This window comes from Arachis ipaensis, chromosome B5, assembly GCF_059453495.1.
Source record: "Arachis ipaensis isolate K30076 ecotype BB chromosome B5, ASM5945349v1, whole genome shotgun sequence".
Lineage (NCBI taxonomy): Eukaryota > Viridiplantae > Streptophyta > Magnoliopsida > Fabales > Fabaceae > Arachis > Arachis ipaensis.
This window is the reverse complement of record NC_142440.1, coordinates 144,150,753-144,170,475: the sequence shown is the minus strand read 5'-3', so window position 1 is coordinate 144,170,475 and position 19,723 is coordinate 144,150,753. Positions and strand designations below refer to the sequence as shown.

General features: G+C 34.4%; 1 protein-coding gene and 1 pseudogene across 6 annotated transcripts; both read left to right on the top strand.

Annotated features, from left to right (window-relative positions):
• The first annotated feature begins 11,474 nt into the window (after positions 1–11,474).
• On the top strand, positions 11,475–13,113 carry LOC107641186 (7-deoxyloganetin glucosyltransferase-like; annotated as a pseudogene).
• Positions 13,114–14,985: 1,872 nt separating this feature from the next.
• LOC148566074 (kinesin-like protein NACK1) lies at positions 14,986–18,865 on the top strand. 6 transcript variants are annotated; one of them, XM_088486344.1, is made up of 6 exons: positions 14,986–15,634; positions 15,716–15,843; positions 17,571–17,811; positions 17,908–17,988; positions 18,094–18,194; positions 18,535–18,865. In XM_088486344.1, exons 2-6 carry the CDS (start codon positions 15,799–15,801, stop codon positions 18,550–18,552), a joined length of 486 nt encoding a protein of 161 aa, XP_088342470.1. In that variant the 5' UTR covers positions 14,986–15,634; positions 15,716–15,798; the 3' UTR covers positions 18,553–18,865. The 6 variants fall into 6 exon arrangements, with proteins under 6 accessions (XP_088342470.1, XP_088342469.1, XP_088342468.1 ...); XM_088486343.1 differs by having other exon boundaries at positions 18,647–18,707; XM_088486342.1 differs by lacking the exon at positions 18,535–18,865 and having other exon boundaries at positions 14,986–15,629; positions 17,574–17,811; positions 18,094–18,306.
• Positions 18,866–19,723: the final 858 nt, after the last annotated feature.

The following is a 19,723-nucleotide window of genomic DNA, read 5'->3' as shown; positions in this document are numbered from 1 at the left end:
ATGTCCCAATTGAGTATGCCAAAGCTGAAAGCTACTTGACTTTGCAAATTAGTGCAGAAGAAGAGTTAATTGGTTGAACATTGAGCAACCTATACATGCCTTGTACCACATTTTCTTTTAGAATAGATTCCTTAGAGTATTGTGATTTAATGTAACAACCATGAAAATAAAATTCAAAGAAGACATCATTGTCACAACAAAACTAATACACACTAAGAAAGTTTTTGGTTATATCAGGTACTAGCAGTAATTTCCACATTAGAAACTTTTTAAAGCTCAAATCAGTTTTAAACGAGGCTTTTTCAATACAATTAATGCTCAAACCTATTCCATCACTAACCACTACTTGGTCATTTCCTTCATAGCTTTCTTTCTTAGCAAGATTTTGTGTATCAGTAGTTATATGATGTGTGGTCCTTGAGTCTGGGTACCAGACTGCATCATGAATTATAGAAGGTTCTGCTAAGAAATTTGTAAAATTAGCCCTTGGTTGATTCATCGATTTCTCTATATAACCATGTGAGTATTTCTAATCTTTTTTTATATTTGAACCAGCAACTTCTTGCTGTATTCCCAATTTTATTGCAGAGTTGACATTGTGGTCTCTCTTGTGATTCATCTCTGTCAAAGCTTGCTCTACCATAGCTCTGTCCATAATTCTGTGACCTTCCATAGCCTTGTCCATAACCTTGGGATCTTCCTCTGTCACTGCTGAACTGTGACTACTGACTTCTCCCAAAATTTGCATCAAAAGCAAACTGTAACTGCTAGTCTCTTCCATAGTTCATGCCTTGTCTATCGCCTCTAAAAAAACTATCTCTTCCTCTAGAACATCCTCTAAAATCCCCTCGTTGAACCATGTTTGCTTGAAACTGTTCTTGATTACTTTCTTTAGCAGAAAATTAATTGTTGAACCTAGAGTGAGCCATATTTGATTGAATAAACTCTAGATCAAGCTTTCCAAACATGTTTTCATGAGCTAGCAACATAGCCTCTAACTCACAAACAGTGATACCTTGTGGTCTTGTCAGCAACGAAGTAAGTAATGGAACATAATCTTCAGTCAAACCATGCATTCATATGATCACTCTCACTCACTATCTCAGCAACATTCACTAGAGCATCAATTGTTCCTTTGATAAAAAGCACATATTCATTTACCGAGGCTCTTCTTTGAGTATTGCTCAACCTGTTCTTCAATTGCATCACTCTAGCCTTAATTTGCAAAGAAAAACAATTTTTTAACCTGTTTCAGATTTGAAATGTGTAGGTACATCCAACCATTCTTATAGTAAATTCTGTGACACTGAAACCAGTAACCATGATTTCAATAGAGCATCTTGCCTTTTCCATCTTTGAAATTCTGGATTAATCTCACTGTTCACCAATATTTGCTATGGTATTTCATTTTCAAAGACATGACTTAATAAATCGTTACCTTCAATCATCGCTTCTGCTTGGTATTTACATTGCAAGAAATTATTGTTATCAAGTTTCATGTAGATCATACTTACAATGAAACCAGGAAAGATCGTTGTTGGAACTGATTCTCGAGAGTTCATCGTATCTACGGAAAAGTGTTGAACTTGGATCCATCGAACTTGTGAGCTCTGATACCATGAAAGGTAATAGTTGAAAACTAGAACTAGTAAAGGGAGCAGAGAAAGAGAGAGTTCAGAGAAAAGATAGCAGAGTCCAGAGTTAGCATTTGCATCTGAGTTGCTAAACAGTCATTTCAATTTGAATGATAGCGTATAGAAATTATATATACACAGTTGTAAGTGTGACAGAATTGACAACTCAACACTCTAAATGTGGAAGATGGTTAGGTAGTATAACTAACTAACATATTAGAGTAACTTCAACATACTTTCTTAAAAAAAAAAAGATAAAACAAGAATATTCTAAGTAAACTCAACGAAAGAAAAGATGAAAACAAAGATTAATTAGTGTATTATGAATGCTCTCTTTTGCATGATCCAAATTTTAGATGAGTACTACCTATATAGTAGATGCCAAGCTGTCAGAAATTGAATTTTAAGCCTTTTAAAATCTGTCCATTTGCTGCAGATTGTTTGAAAAAATTTGCCCACTGCAGGAATTAACAAGATTGAGACGCGTAATGCGCGAATAGCTAAATTAATTATACTATATAGTATATATATTTAAAATGCTATATTGTTTAGGACAAAATTGGATAATATATAAGTTAATATTAAACTTAAACGTTAATTTGTAAAAAATATTGTATAATACATTTATTTAGTAATTTATATATGATTTAATATTATTAACCAACAAAAAAAATACATTATTTTTCATGAATGATGACAACATATATTTTGAACAACATTATTATATCTAAGTGATATTAAACAAATGTAAATGGTAGAAAGAAAAAAGAAGTGATATATAGACGATAAAGACACTATATAATAATACATTCACACAATTGCCTAGTACATATTTAGCAAATTAAGAAATAATAAAAATAAAAATTATGGTCATCAACCAAATTTGAGTTGTGCAAAAAATTAGCAAAAGTGAAGAAGGAAAAAGAAAGAGGCATGAGATTATGTGGGAGGAGATAAAGAATACGTGTAAAGTGAAATATTGATTTATATAATAAATATAAGGAGTGATGAGTATGAAAGAAGAGAAAGAATTTTAATTAAATTTATATCTATTAAAACGAGTTAATATTAACATTGAAAGTGTAAGACCTGGAACTTTTGAAAAATTCCATTATGAGTCAATTTTAATTTATTTATTTATTAAAGACCTTAATTTCTGAAGTCATTTTATTAAAGGTAATTAAATCAAGTTTTGATGATTAAATTAAAATTTATATCTACTTTCACAATTATTGGATAATTTCTATATTTAAGTTATAAAATTTAGTAGTTGTAAAATAATAATTTTATAAGATTTAATTTCAAGTGAGATTTAATAATTTAACATTTTAATTTTTATAAATAAAAAAAATTAACTACATTATCTTTAATTTTTGGATTAGAGTATTTATTAGAAAATAATTTATAAATTAATAAACAAATAGTATTCTCATATATATAATAATTGTTAGATTAAAATTAATTTTTAATTACTTTGTTATCCTAATTTTATTAAAAATTACAAACTACCCTTGCTCCTTTTTAGTTCACAAACTCTAACTCTAATATTACTCGGTGGATGTTACAATACTCCTATATTATTTGGAATTTTGAAACTCGTTTACATTATTAGTGTTATAATATGCATTGGCACAATATTCTAAAGGGTAATTAATGGAGTTTTTATAATTTAATTAACGTGGGAGTACGTACTCCTCATCTAGCGCCCGACGCTCTGCTAGGATTTCACTGCGCCGTCTCCATGGTTACACCTTTCTTTGTCTTTTCTTCGTCAAACTCTTTTCCATCTTCTTCTACTTTCTTTTCTTAATTTCTTTTCCACTTAGTTCCCTAATTTTCGTTTTCTCTCCCAATTCATTTCTCTTTTAATTCATTCCGTTTTCTAATTCACTCATTCCATATCTCTTATGTCTCTTTGGAATCATTGAATACCAATTCTTATTTTCTCTACACCATGAGCAACAAATCAGAGACTCAAAACCCTCATATAATTGCTATGACGGTGGAGGGAGCCAGCCTTCAAGTGGCACCCAAAGAAATATGAAACTGCTCTTGTGGAATTGTCGGGGTTTGGGGAGACCCCTGACAATCCACAATCTTAAAGGGATTTGCAAATCCTACTCCCCCGAGGTTGGTTTTATCTGTGAAACAAAAAATCAATCTCGACAAGTTGAAGGAAAACTAAGATCTTGTGGTTTCAAGGAATGGTTTATTGTAGATCCGGATGGATTATCAGGGGTTTGGCAATGGCATGGAGGGATGGTTGCACTGTTCAGATTTTACAGCATGGTAGATTTTTCATTGGGGCATCAGTTCTGACAGCTGGTTCTAATGATCCCTATGGTGTTCTAGGTGTTTATCTCAGTTCAAATGATCAACATAGAATGGCTCAATTTGCTGAATTAACTTCAGTCACCCAACAGTTCGATGGTAAGGTTGTGTTAATGGGGGATTTTAATAATCAATTGGAGAAAGAAGGTGGGGGTGCTAAATCTCCTTCTTCTATTGAAATCTTTAATAGTTTTATTGATGATAATTTCCTGATTGATATTGGTATGGTCGGAAGACCATTCACTTGGTCAAATAGACGGAGGGGTGATGAGTTGATACAGAAAAGACTGGACCGATTCCTGGTAGGAGTTGATTGGCAGCAACTCTATCCCAATGCAACGGTTCTTAGACTGTCAGAATCAGGCTCGGATCATGCCCCTCTTCTCCTAGACTCTAATCCGAGAACTGAGAGATTCAAATTCTAAGAAAGATGGTGTTCCAATGATGAAATAAGGCAGATTGTTAGAGAGGTTTGGCATGAACAGATTGATGGTTCAGCCATGTATATCCTAGCTCAAAAAATAAAGCGTTGTCGGCATAAGATTGTCAGATGGCAGCAAGAACACAGATCTAATTCGAAGGTGGAGATTGATTTACTACAGTCGGAATTAGAGGAACTTCGTTTAGCAGGAATTCATGGATAGATTAATTAGCCCTACACAGAGTGCTTTTATTAAAGGCAGATTAATCTCTGATAATATCCTAATTGCTCACGAGTGTATGCATTACTTGAAGAACAAAAAAAGGGGTTTCAAAAATGAAATGGCGCTAAAATTAGATATGAGTAAGGCACACGATAGGGTGGAATGGCACTTTCTTTGGTTTATATTGGAGAAGTTTGGTTTTGACTCCTGATGGATCATGTGGATTCGAGAATTAGTGACAACTGTTTCTTATTCTGTTATTGTGGAAGGACAACCTTATGGTTTCTTCAAACCAAATAGAGGTATTCGACAAGGAGATCCTCTATCCCCGTATCTTTTTCTTTTTTGTGCAGAAGGTCTCTCCTTCTTGCTACACAAGGTAGAACAAAACAGACTAATTCAGGGTCTTCAGATATATAGGCGATGTCCCAAGGTCAACCACCTCCTGTTTGCTGATGATTCCATTTTATTCTGTAAGGCTAATCCTGAAGCATGTTCAAATATCCTGCATTTATTGAATTCTTATGAAAGCATCAGTGGCCAGAGGGTAAATCTTAATAAATCTGCTGCATTCTTTAGCCACAACACTCCGTCCACTACTCGTACACTACTGGCTAACTCTATGAATATTAATCATATTGGGGCTCAGGATAAATACCTTGGTTTGCCTTCTACAGTCTCTAAATCAAAAAAAGCTTCTTTTAGTATGATTAAAGAAAAGGTTCGGAAAAGAATCCAAGGGTGGAAGCGCAATCTTCTTTCGTCAGGTGGTAGACACGTATTGCTTAAGGCAGTGGGAGAAGCTATTCCTATTTATACATTGTCTTGCTTCAAGTTACCTGATGGTTTAATTTCGGAAATTCACTCTCTACTTTCTCAGTTCTGGTGGGGACAAAAAGGTTCTGAAAGGAGGATGACTTGGATTAGCTGGGACACTATGACTCGCCCACGAAAAGAAGGAGGCCTTGGATTTAAAGATCTCAGAATCCAAAATCTGGTGCTTTTAGGCAAACAGTTTTGGCGACTTGTAACGCAGCCTACTTCCTTATTATCCAAAATCTTAAGAGGTAAATACTTTAGCAATGGTAATGCTATAACGGCAGAAATTGGAGTCTTACCTTCTTGGGGATAGAGAAGCATACTGGAAGGCCAAAAGATTGTTGAAAAAGGTCTTAATTGGGCTATGGGTACTGGTGAGTGTTAGGATTTGGTTGAATTAGTCCCACATTGCTCAAGATAGCAAATGGAGTGGGTGGCCTAGGCTATAAATATGAGGCTAAGTTCTCCATTTGTTTTTGCACCAGTCAGAAACACTTTAAGCTTGTATCTGATTTTTCTTTTCCTCTGTACTCTTTATTAGAGAGTGTTGTGAGGTGTAGTTAGATATTTGCTTTGAGAGAGTGTGGGTGTACTGGGGTGCCGGTGAGAGAAAGAAGTCTATGTGTTGTAACAATTTTCACATAGTGATATTCTCTGGTTGTCATTTGACAACGGCCGTGGTTTTTTTTTCCGATAATTGGAGTTTCCACGTTAAATTCTTGTGTTGTGATTGTGTCTATTTTATTTCTCTGTCAAAGGTGTTTTCTCAAGGGGGAATTGTGTATTATTCCCAACAAGTGGTATCAGAGCCTGGTTCGGTGGGATTTATTCTTAGTATGCTCTGTGGTTGCAGCCTAGTTTGACCTTCCACATCAGAAAAGAATTTTGTCCTGTGGCTTGAGGTTGATCTTTGGTTGCTGTTGTTGTTGCTGGAAGGCAGTGTGACACTGTGAGAGTGCTGTTTGGAAAGGTTCTGGCTAAGGAAAGACTTGGTATTTAAGTGTGTCCATTGTGACCCACCTTTCTTTCCTGGGGACCCTTCCTAGTGCACGGTTGAGTTATACTATTCCAGTATACGATTGCAACAATGTCAGGGTATTCAAGTGCTGTGAAGCTTGAAATAGAGAAATTTGATGGAAAAATCAATTTTGGCTTGTGGCAAATACAAGTCAAGGATGTGTTGATACAATCAGGTTTGCACAAGGCGTTGAAGGAGAAGATCTCTGGTATGAAGGATGAAGAATGGGAGGAACTAGATTTGAGAGCTGCAAGTGCTATTCGCCTGTGTTTGGCTAAGAATGTTCTTGCAAATGTGCCAGGAATGAAAACAGCCAAGGAACTTTGGGATAAACTCGAAGGGTTGTATCAGTCAAAGGGCATCTCAAATCGGTTGTTATTGAAGGAGCAGTTCCATAATCTACGCATGGATCACAATGTGAAAATCTCCGACCATCTTAGTGCTATCAATGGTATTGTCTCTGAATTAGAGGCAATTGGAGTGAAAATTGATGATGAAGATAAGGCACTGAGGCTCATATTGTCTTTTCCCTCTTCCTATGAGTATATCAAACCTGTTTTAATGTATGGGAAGGAAACTCTGAATTTTGAAGAAGTTGCCAGTAAGCTCATTGCTGAAGAAAGAAGAATGAAAAATGAGGGTAGCACTTCATCAGATTTGGCGCTTGTAGCTAGAAGTGACAATTATGGAAAAGGAAATTGTGGAAGGAGTGTAACATGCTGGAAATGTGGAAAGTCTGGGCATGTAAAGAGAAATTGTCCAGGTAATGCGGTTTCAGAAAAAGACTCTCAATCTGATACTTGCAATATTGCTCTCTCTATGAGAGAAGATGATGTTCTCTAGAAGACAAGAAGTATCCTCATGGTATTACCGCACTGCCATGGATAAGGATGAGTTGTGGCAATCGGGTCCACAATTGCACACGGGCATTGGTTGGCGTTGAGATGCAAGGTGTGTGGCGGAGTTAGGTCGATGGCTGAAGAACTTCCAGGAAAAGCCAATTTGGAAGTTGCACCATGAATTTTTAGCAAGGTTTCGATCTGTACCAAGGTGAAATGCTTGGAGTGGTCTAATTCCAAGTGAGTATACTTTCATGGTGGAGTATGATAGTTCTCTGAACTATGATTGTCGGTATAGACAATGGCAGCAAAGAATTGTCGGTGTTGACAATGAAAGCTGAAGATGTGTGACTATTTCAATCAAGGTGGAGATTGTTAGGATTTGGTTGAATTAGTCCCACATTGCTCAGGATAGCAAATGGAGTGGGTGGCCTAGGCTATAAATATGAGGCTAAGTTCTCCATTTGTTTTTGCACCAGTCAGAAACACTTTAAGCTTGTATCTGATTTTTCTTTTCCTCTGTACTCTTTATTAGAGAGTGTTGTGAGGTGTAGTTAGATATTTGCTTTGAGAGAGTGTGGGTGTACTGGGGTGCCGGTGAGAGAAAGAAGTCTATGTGTTGTAACAATTTTCACATAGTGATATTCTCTGGTTGTCATTTGACAACGGCCGTGGTTTTTTTTCGGTAATTAGAGTTTCCACGTTAAATTCTTGTGTTGTGATTGTGTCTATTTTATTTCTCTGTCAAAGGTGTTTTCTCAAGGGGGAATGGTGTATTATTCCCAACAGTGAGAATATCCGAACCTTTGAGGATCCTTGGCTGCCTCCTCCGTATCCTTTAATGATTTCTGACATGCCAAATAGACATGCTATTTCTGAGTTGGTTCAAAGAGTTAAAGATCTAATTACTGAAGATAGAAATTGGAATCAGAATCTCATTCAAGAATTATTTCCCCAAGACGTTGCAAACAGGATTTTGTCAGTTAAAATTCAGCAGAGTAGGGACAAATTGCAATGGGATTTGAACAAATCCAAGCAATATGATACAGCTTCAGGTTACAGAGTTGGCTATTTATTTTACCATCCGCCTCTGGGGATTTGCCCTAATTATATGCAGCAGAAAAAGCCGTGGATTGATCTATGGAAGTTGAACTTGCCTTACAAAATTAAGCTATTTATCTGGAAAGCTCTCCATGGCCGACTTCCGGTGCTTGCTCAGATTCATCACCGCATCCCATCTATATCACCAATATGCCCTTGCTGTCATGAAGCAACGGAAACAGTCACTCATTGTTTGATCGATTGCTCTAGAATTAAAGACGTATGGTCTCAGAGTTATCTTCGTGACTGTCTTCCCCCTCAGAGTTCTAACGACTTTTGGACATGGTGGACTGCATCAACAGAGATACTTAACCCGTTGAAGAATGGTGACCGTAATCCTCAATTGCTTGCCATCATTTGTTGGAACTGCTGGAAAGCTTGCAACCAGTTGATTTTTGAAGGTTCTACTTCTATGCCGTCTGCCATTCTAGCAAGCTCTGTCAAGTTGCTCCGTGAAATCCAAAGAACTCCCAGTTTAGGTCGTCATCTCCATGAGACAAGCTCTTAGTTGCAGTCAATTTGATTTATCATTATTTCTTCTTTAAGATTTTTCTTCGTTTTTCGATCACGCACCGTTGGATGAATACCTTCAGTGTAGTGTTTTTGGGAAATCCCCACCTTTTATTATGCTGTTCTGCTTTTGGACATCTTTGTATTTCATTTTTTAATAATTAATGAAATATAACCTATTATCTTTGGAAAAAAAATTAATGGAGTTTTTATTGTACCTTGATAACATCATTAAACAATTAATGCCAAAAAATTATATTTTTTTAAAAGTTAATATTTAAAAATTAACACTAACTTAAAATTATGCTTTTAAATAAAAATATAAAATAATCATAAAATATTAATCTCTCATCTTTATTTATTTATTTATTAAGTAACGTTTTTTTTAATTTTAGTGTTTTATTAGTGTTAATTTTTTTACTGAAACAAAATAAAAAAATTATTGTTTTTCATAATAATTTTTTTTATTTTTATCTTTTCAAATTTATTTTGTTTTAGAATTTCATAAATTCATTACTTAACAATCTAAATCGTATTGGTATATTTTTATTTTTAAATTAAAATTTAAATAAATATAATTTAATTAATAACTTAATTTAATTTGATAAAAATAAACGTATTCGTATTATTATAGGGCAAATCACCCGTATAAATCAACCTGGAGAAAAATTTACGTGATTCAACTAAATCAATAATTGTTATAGGGTTCAACCAAGAGGACATTTCTATGTAATTCGAATTACACACAGACGCACACAAGCACTAATTCGAACCAGGGTGATTCGAATTACTCACACGCTGCACATAGTAATTCGAATTGGCCAGATTCGAATTACTCATGGTATAATTCTAATTATGCTGTTAAAAAATTTAATAATTTAAAAATTAAAAAATATATATTTTATTTCATGCATTAAAAAAAACTAACAAAGTATTTAATTATGAGACTTCTTTAAAATATTAATGAGCTATCAATTCGAATTCCATACAATACTCTTTTGTCCATTTTTAATGGCTCATGGATATTTTTTAATAAATTGTTTTAATAAATTTATTTAAATTATACCACAAAAAATATTTTATTCTATGCAAAATAATTTAAAAAAAATAGCTTAAAAAAATATTAGGAGTACTATAAAACTTTGTAATGTTCTAATGACTTAGGTAAATACATATATGTACTCAAATTTTAACTAAAATACTCTACATAGTCAATAATAATTTAGAAATTAAAAAAATATTTTATTCCATATAAAATAATTAAAAAATATATTTTATTCTATAAAAAATAATTTTAAAAAAATGGCTTAAATGATGTTATGAGTACTATAAAAGTTTGTAATATTCTAGTGATTCAGATAAATACATGATAAAAATATATTTTCTTTAATTTCTAAATTATTATTGACTATGTAGAGTATTTCTTTAATGTCCTAAGTCATTAGGAAATTACAAATTTTTATAGTACTCCTAACATTTTTTAAGCTATTTTTTTAAAATTATTTTGTAGAATAAAATATTTTTTTGTGGTATAATTTAAATAAATTTATTAAAAAATATTCATGAGCTATCAAGAATGGGCAGAAGATAGTTGTATAAAATTCGAATTGCTCACCATCTAATTCGAATTAGAGTGATTCGAACTTCCCATGCGTAATTTGAATAATGTAATATCTCACCATATAATTTAAATAATTGTATTAAAAATTATTGTGATTATTTATTTTGTAACGAATACAATTAAAATTTTAATAACAATTATTAAATTAAACATTGTTACGATGAGTACTATAAAAATTTGTAATGTACTCGTTACTAACCTATCACATAATAAAAATTTTTAAACTTTATAAAATTCAATTTTTTTTTCATACACTCGTATTATCGAACTAATTGAACTTGATTTAGCATTGGCTCCATATAGATATAATTGTTGGTGTATTAAAACAATTGCATGGATTAGATTTATACTATAAAATTCACGTTCAACTAATATTTATAATTTATATATATTTTTTGTAGTATATTTTTTTATATTATATAGTATTTTTTTCTAATATTTTTGACAAATATTTTACTAATATTTTTTCTAATATTTTTGGCAAATATTTCATAACTAGTTCAAATCAGTCCAATTCAAACTAGTATGTGAGTTTGTGTGTAATTAGAATCACCCTGATTCGAATTAGTGGGTGTGTGCGTCTGTGTGTAAATTGAGAGTTGAGAGTTAATAGTCAATTTCGTCCCCAAAAGTGTCCTCGATCTCCATTTTCATCCCCGAAAGTCAAAATTAATCAAAAACGTCCTCGAAAGATACCCGTGTTGATCACGTTCGTCCTTCCGTCTTCTCGGTTGATGAGATGGCAAACGGCCGCTTACGTGGCACGTTAACTGCCAAGCTGGCCAACGCCAGGGTGTAGGATGTTGTTGCTGACAAGATAAGTTTCGTTTAAGCCATCAAATTAGTCCTTCGAGTTTATAAACTCTAATCCCAAAACGAACGATAAATACTTCGAGGTGATCACTTTCGGTGGCAGTAGAGGTAACTAGGAGGCGTAATCCCTGGCTGGCTGTGTGGATGGAGAGAGGAGATGGTGGTTGTGGTGGCGGTTTGTCACATGCATCGCACGACAGTCATGGATCCAGTGTTTCGATGCGAAGGAGGAGGGTGAATGCTCATGATGGATCATGTTTCTGTGGGCTGAAGACTGTGATTAAGGAATCTGGGACAGCGGAGAATCCGAGTAGATTGTTCCATGCATGTCCAAGGTACCGGGTGAGTGGTGGTAAAGGAAGTTAAAGTTTTTTCATGTTCTTATCCTCTGTTGGGTGTTCTCTGATTTTTTTGTTTACTCCCATATGAAATTGCAGAAGGGTAGTCACTGCAATTATTTTAAGTGGGTTGATGATGATGAATTTGAAGCAGTGGGTGTGTGTGGTACAAAGAAAGATGCAGGAGCTAATATGGAGGTTAAAGGTGAGTATGATGAATGGAGGGTGAAGGTGGCATGGAAGTTGGACACTGTGGAAGCTGAAGTTAGAGTTTTTCATGTTCTTATTCTCTGCTGAAGGCTTGTGTTCTTTCAGAAAACTCATTGCGAGCCTTGTTTCTCCAAACCATGATGATGTGCCTCCTGTTACTTGCATAGTTTCTGATGGTGCTATGTGGTTCACTTTGAAAGTTGCTCAAGAGTTCCACATTCCTCACTTTGTGTTTTTCACTCCCAGTGCCTGTGGCATGCTGGGATACATTAACTTTGAAGAGATTCGGAAAAGAGGTTATTTCCCATTGAAAGGTACTCTCTTGTATTATATTTTGACAAGTTTTTATTTGTATCATACAATTTTTTAATAGAATAAAATAAAAATTTATTCTTTTCAGATGAGAAGAATCTGCTTGATGGATATCTTGATACTAAAGTTGATTGGATTCCAGCAATGAAAGGAGCAAGACTAAAAGACCTTCCCACATTTCTTAGAACTACTAATCCTTCTGATGTAATGTTCAATTACAACATAGTAAAAGTGAACACTGCTATGCATGTCAAAGGGGTTATCCTTAACACCTTTGAAGACTTAGAATCAGAGGTTTTGGATGCCATCAGAGCCAAATACTCCAATGTCTACTCCATTGGTCCATTATCAATGCTATTCAAACAGCTCTCAAACTCAAATACTCAATTGGAGTCGATTGATTTAAATCTGTGGAAGGAAGACAACAAATGCTTGGAATGGTTGGATAAAAGAGACAGAGGTTCTGTTGTGTATGTGAGCTTTGGTAGCTTAGTGATTATGACACCAAAGCAACTAAGTGAATTTGCTTGGGGTTTGGTTAATAGCAAGTACCATTTCTTGTGGGTCATAAGGCCTAATCTTGTGCATGATAATAATAATAATGGTGATGGGAAATTAAGTGATGAATATGTGAATGTGATTGAAAGATGTGAGAGGGGATTGGTATTGGGGTGGTGCCAACAAGAGAAAGTTCTGTGTCATGCATCAATTGGCGGATTTCTAACACATTGTGGGTGGAACTCAACATTGGAGAGCATATGTGAGGGAGTTCCAATGGCATGTTGGCCTTTCTTTGCAGAGGGATTGGGATGGAGATTGAGTGTGATGTTAAGAGAGAGCAGGTTTAGGGGCTTGTGAGGGAACTCATGGAGGGGCAAAAAGGGAAAGAAATTAAGGTTTATAAACTCGAAGGACTAATTTGATGGCTTAAGCGAAACTTATCTTGTCAGCAACAACATCCTACACCCTGGCGTTGGCCAGCTTGGCAGTTAACGTGCCACGTAAGCGGCCGTTTGCCATCTCATCAACCGAGAAGACGGAAGGACGAACGTGATCAACACGGGTATCTTTCGAGGACGTTTTTGATTAATTTTGACTTTCGGGGATGAAAATGGAGATCGAGGACACTTTCGGGGACGAAATTGACTATTAACTCGTTCGAATTAGCCTAATTCGAATTATATAGAAATGTCCTCTTGGTTGATTCATGAACCAATTTTCCTATTGCTTGATTTGTGTAAATTTTGAGACTCATCGACTTATATGAGTGAATTTCCCTATTATTATACTTATACGATTAATTATATTTATTCGGTTTTAAAAAATAACTATTTAAAACCGTTAATTATAAATTAAAAAAATTAATACACTCGTATTGTTTTTAATATGACTATGTTTATAATACTCTCTAATAGACAACCTATAAAGTCGTTAATTATTTAGTGAATCAATACTCCATATATTTTTATTTTTAAATTAATATTTCGCAGTTAAAATTTTTATTTTTTTTATATTTATTTTACCTCTTCTGCTTTAAATTAAAAACTCTTTATATTTATTTTACCTCATAATTCTCTTTCTCAAATCCCACTTCTAACCAAATTCATTACCACCGTTCACCACCGTCACTCGCATCTCCTTCAACGTCGCGTCTCCTTCATCGTTTCTATCATAGCGTCGCTGTCGTCTCGGAGGCATTTCGCCTCACTCGCCACCTACGTCTCCCATGTAGTGTGAGTGGTGATGCTGTTGTGCTCTTTTGTTTTTCTCCTTTTTTAATTGTTTTGGTCTTCTATTTTTGCTCCTATTTTAGTGTTTTAAATTAAAATTTAAAATTTTACTTTCTAACTCGTTTAAGTAATATAATCTTAAAAGAACATTTTAATATTTAAATTTAATACTAAATAATATTTTTGGTTCTATTAATTAAATTCAAGTTCACATTCCATATTGTTTTTTTTAGTTACTAAAGAAAAAAAGATTTAAATTCAAATTTTTATTTTTTAATTTAATAAAACAACTTTAATTATTTAAAGAGTATTTTTATCATTTAAAATTATATGAAAAGTGCATGTTAATCTTTTAAAATCAGATTTAAATTTTAACATTATAAATTTATTAAATGATATCAATTCAAATTAGAATTAGATTTTTAAATAAAAGAAAAAAATTTCTACTACGAAAAAAAATATGAATAAAAAAAAATGAATGATAATTGAAGTGAAGTTAGAACTAGATAAAAGTTATATAATTTATTGTTGAATTGGTTGTTCGACCTTGTAAGTCGTTCCTTAATTTTTATAAGAATATTTTTGTCTTTATAAAATTATCAAATTTTTTTATGCATTTAATTAATACCAAAACAATAATTTTGCCTTTTTATTACTATTTAAATAAATATTTTATAATTTTAAATTAATCTTTAAAAAAGATAATTTTATCTTTTTAAATTTAAATATAATTTTTTTAGTTTTGTTCTTTTAAAATTAAATTAAATTTTTAATTCAAATTAAATAACTTTAATCTTAAAAAATATTTTAGTCTTTTAAAATTTATATCAAAAAATATGTTTGACTTTTCAGTTTTTTAAACCTTTTATAATAATGTTATAATAATTTTTTATTATAATAATATAATATGAGTAATATTAATCCAAAAATATAACGGACTTAAAATGGTCTAAATTAAAATAATAATCTTAATTCAAACAAATTTTAAATAAAAAAGACAAAAAAATAGGTATAAATGTTAACTTTTGTTTAACTCTTTAAAAGGAGTTTTGAATACTCCAAATCTCCAAGGAGCATTAAATCAGGCGCCATGTTACTCTTAACACTCGCTCCCTATCCACTATTCACTCCTTCAGCCGCCAACCCCTTCCCAAAGACTCCACACCACAGCATAGTAGCATACAGACACACGGACTCCCCCTCACGGCACCCACACTCAGCCTCACACACCTCCCTCACCCTCCCTTGTTGTCGTGCCAGCCACCCACGCAGAGAGAGAGAAACGGAGGAGCGTCGCCGGCAAAAGGAGAGGTCACCGCTGCCGCCAAATCGTCGAGTCGTCGTGTCCTGCCACCACTGCCACCACGAAGACGCCGAACTGAGCTGAAGAAGAGGCAGATCGAAACGGGCTTTGAGGAAGAGTGTCGCACAAAGTCGCGGAGGAGGAAGAATCATCGTCGCCTGTGCCGCCATCGCCGAGGAGAGGAAGGAAGGAGCTACTGCCGTGGTTGTTGTCACGTTCCTGGTTGCCACCACACTCGCCATCACGGAGAAGGGGGAACCGTCGTTGCCAGGGGTCGCTGTCACTGCTGTTCGGGGTCGCGGTGGTCAAAGTCGCCACTGATGGAGTTCGTCGCAGCTCTGTCACCGTTCTGCTCTCTGGGAGTCGTCATTGGAGCCGCCGCTGCTCTATTCTTGGTTTCTTTTTGGTACAGTAAGTGTCTCTACTTCAAAAACCCTTACCGTTATCGTTCTGTTATAAGTTATTAAGGATTTTTCAATGTTGATGTCATAGGATTGAGTTTCGGGTCTTGCATGGCGAGTTTGATGACTGTTGTTGACTGTGGGAATGGTCGGATTTGAAGTCGCCGCTGCGAAATGAGAGTTTTAAGGGTTTTGTCGTGTAGTCAAGTCGCAACCAAGGTAGGGATGCTTTTCTTAAACTTATTTTACTTTTAAGAATTGTTACAAGTTGATATTAATGCAAAAAATATATTTTTATGATTTTTTAAGTCTTATGGACTGAGCTGAGTTGATTTGAATAAATGTAATTGCTTACCTAGTTGGTTGTTGAAGTGGTCGCTTGATAGTTATATTGGTTTCTTGACTGTGTTAGAGACATTGAGAATTTTGATTTATTGATTTATTTTGTTAAATTGGTGGTTGCTGAAATAATTTGATATTTGTAAATGTTTTGATATTAGAATTAGTTTTGTTGATTTATCAGAAATAATTTTGAGAATTGGAAATAATTTGATTTTGGAAGCGGTTTGATTTTGAAATGATTTAATACTGGAAATGGTTGATAAGAGTTTGATAAATAGTTTGGTTGGGATCTGAGAAAGGTGGCAAAGTCCAAGTTTTATGGGAGATGCTGCCGGAATTTTTATAAAACCCTAAGATTTTGTTTGAAGTGTTATTTAAAAGAAAATTTGGTTTAAGAATCGTATTATTTGATTTCGATTTAGTATGGAAAGATGATTTTGTTTCTTTGGAAAATTATTGAACGTGAAAATAAAGTTGATTTGAGACTTTTGTTTTGGTGAAAAGGAGTTTTATGAAAGCAAAATGGATTTGAATTGTTATTAAAGAGAGAAATTGATATTTAAAACACCTGGGCAGTATGCAAGGGTTGTGACTTAGTCCCACTTGCTCCGGGTCAATATTTTAAAATATTGTAGTTTTGAATGTGAGCTTTGATCTGGCAAGGATCGTGGTGGTGTACCGCTTGTCTAGTGTCGCGATGGACGTGCAGATCGTGGTTGTTTACCGCCACGGGTTGTGAAAATGTTTGTAGGGATCGTGGTTATTTACAGCCCACGGGTGTGTGTTTTTCAATTGAAAGTCTTGCGAGGATCGTGGTGGTGTATTGCTCACCAGGTGGGGATGGAGGTGGTGTACCACCCACTGGTTTTCAAGAGAACGATATCCGGGTTAGCTACCGGATGTATCGGGTTCTGGCAAAGTAATTGACGTGTGAGCTCACGTCCAATAGGACAGGCATGCATCATGTTGCGTTTGTTTGCTTTGTTTGGGTGTGCTTAAGTGTTTTGGTTTGCCTATCTGATGAATTATGTTTAACTGGTAACTGTGATACTTGCTGTAACTATTCTTTAAATGTGCTTGCCGTGTATTTGTTTGTACTTGTGATTTATTTCTGTCTTGAGTATTTGATGGTGGATTGATAATAGCGGTGATTTATTTTGAATTAGGCCGGAGGTTGAGTTGATTTGGTATGGGCCATAGGCCGTGATTGGTTGGATCAATGGTTTCTTTTAAAAGTAAATTTATGCGACTTGTTGATGGAGTTATCTTTTTAGAAAAGGATTTAAAAACTCATTTGCATTTGAGTTTTGAGCATGCAATCAGTCCTATATTATTGTCATATATCATATATTATAATTTGAAAATTTTGGTTCTGTCAATTTCAGTTTGTTTTTTACTTCAGTAAAATAGAGTTTTTTAATTTTAGTAGAGTTTGAAATTTTATGCTTACAGTTATAAAGTTTCTTGAACTTGTGTATAAAGTTATAAACTAAGAGTATATAATTATCTACTCTTGATTTTTAGTGTAAAGTGCATCATGGTCACTTTAGCCCAAAAGAATCGGATCCATATTTCTGATAATTTCATAACTATGATTTATCTAGAAGATGATTATCAGAGCACCTGGAACACCAGCTTCAAAGATAGATAGGACACCGGTATCAACCCCAGGAGGGCCTAGAGACAGAGAGGAGAAGATTGTAGTTACTGTAAGGCTAAGGCCTTTAAACAGACAAGAACAATTGGCTAAGGATCAGGTGGCATGGGATTGCATTGATGATTTTACGATTGTATATAAACCGCCCGCAAACGAATGTGCTGCTCAACCAGCATCGTTTACCTTTGGTATCAGATAATTCATACTTTCCTTCATAATTTGATGTCCTCACTTTATTTATTTATTAGTATTATTTATTTTTGTCAATGTGTTCTTGTAGACAGTTTTTGGTCCTGCTTGTTTAACTGAGACAGTGTACGAAGGGGTAAAGAATGTGGCTTTATCTGCATTGATGGGCATTAATGGTAATGTATTTAATTTTTGTAGCTTTATGCCCTGATCACTCTGGTAATTTGTGCCTCTGCTAGTGACCTATGAATGACCAAATGATTGCATGCATATTTGTGCAGCGACTATTTTTGCTTATGGACAAACTAGCAGTGGAAAGACGTATACAATGAGAGGAATAACAGAGAAGGCTGTCAATGATATTTATAAGCACATAATGAATGTAAGTTTTTCCAAAGATTCAATATTGGTCTGTAGAGTTGCTTTTTTATTTCTTAAGCGAAAAATTTTGCATCTTTTTTATTACTAAAAGGGCCTGTTTTGTTTTACTTTTTGACTCAACTACATTAAGACAATATTTTCTATCTTTACCTTCTGTACTGCAATTCAATCCAGTTATTTTTGATGGAAGTATAATTATGTTAATTGTCAACAAATTTACAGCAAGTTTTTGCATATTTTGATGATTAATTACATTTAGTTGGTGATATTTTATGTAGGATTTTAAATTTGAAAGATATTTTAGAATGCTTATTTATAATTTATTTATTATTTTATTATAGAATGGTTTTTTTGGTTGAACCACTGTTAGACCGATTGGACCAGTAAACCAGTGAACTAGTGACTAGAGCGGTTCGATGACTGGTCTGATTTTCAAAACCTTACTTATAACAGCTTAATGGATGGATATTTTTGGCTTAAAGAGGTAAATAAGGCAAAATATCTATTCCATACAATGACCCAAGGGGGAGTGTCTCCTGATATTTGGAGTTACAATATCATGATCCACGGCTTGTGCAAAAGTGAAATGGTCAATCAGGCCTTCAAACTCTTCGACATAATGTGTTCGAAGAACTTGGTTCCTGACGAGGTAACTTTCAGTGTCCTAATTGATGGCTTGAGAAAATCAAGGAGAATCGATGATGCTTTTGAGCTTCTTCAAAAGATGCATGATGGAGGTCATCCTGCTAATATAGTCACTTTCAACATTCTTATAGAAGAATTAAGGATGTAATAGAGAATTTTGAACATCTGGATTATAGCCTTTAGTGGAAAGATGTTCAAAATTCTCTATTACATCCTTAATTCTTCTATTTTTGCACAGGCCATCTATAAGAATGTTGAAAGTGACTATATTAGCAGGATGACCTCCATCATGCATCTTTTGAAGAAGCTCCAAAGCATCATCGATTCTCCTTGATTTTCTCAAGCCATCAATTAGGACACTGAAAGTTACCTCGTCAGGAACCAAGTTCTTCGAACACATTATGTCGAAGAGTTCGAAGGCCTGATTGACCATTTCATTTTTGCACAAGCCGTGGATCATGATATTGTAACTCCAAATATCAGGAGACACTCCCCCTTGGGTCATTGTGCGGAATAGTAGGATGGGTTCGAGTAGTAATGCAAGTTGGGGGAAGAAGGTGAAGTTTCAGCACCCTAAATGCAAGTGTGGAACTTATGCGATCATGCAAGGATCTGGAACTGTCAAGAACCCAGACAGAATTTTCCATGGTTGTTGCTACGAACATGTAAGTGTTCCTCCATGTTTGATTCTTAGATTTAAGTTTTCTTGTGTTCTTTAACGAATTATGTTCATAATAAATGCAATTATAGACGGAACGACCTCACTGCAACTATTTTGTGTGGCTGGACGAGTTGATTTCTTGTCATGTTGGGCATGAGAAAGGTAGTGATGTTGAAAGAAGAATGATGATGCTAGAAAACAGATTGGATCAACTGGCATAGAAG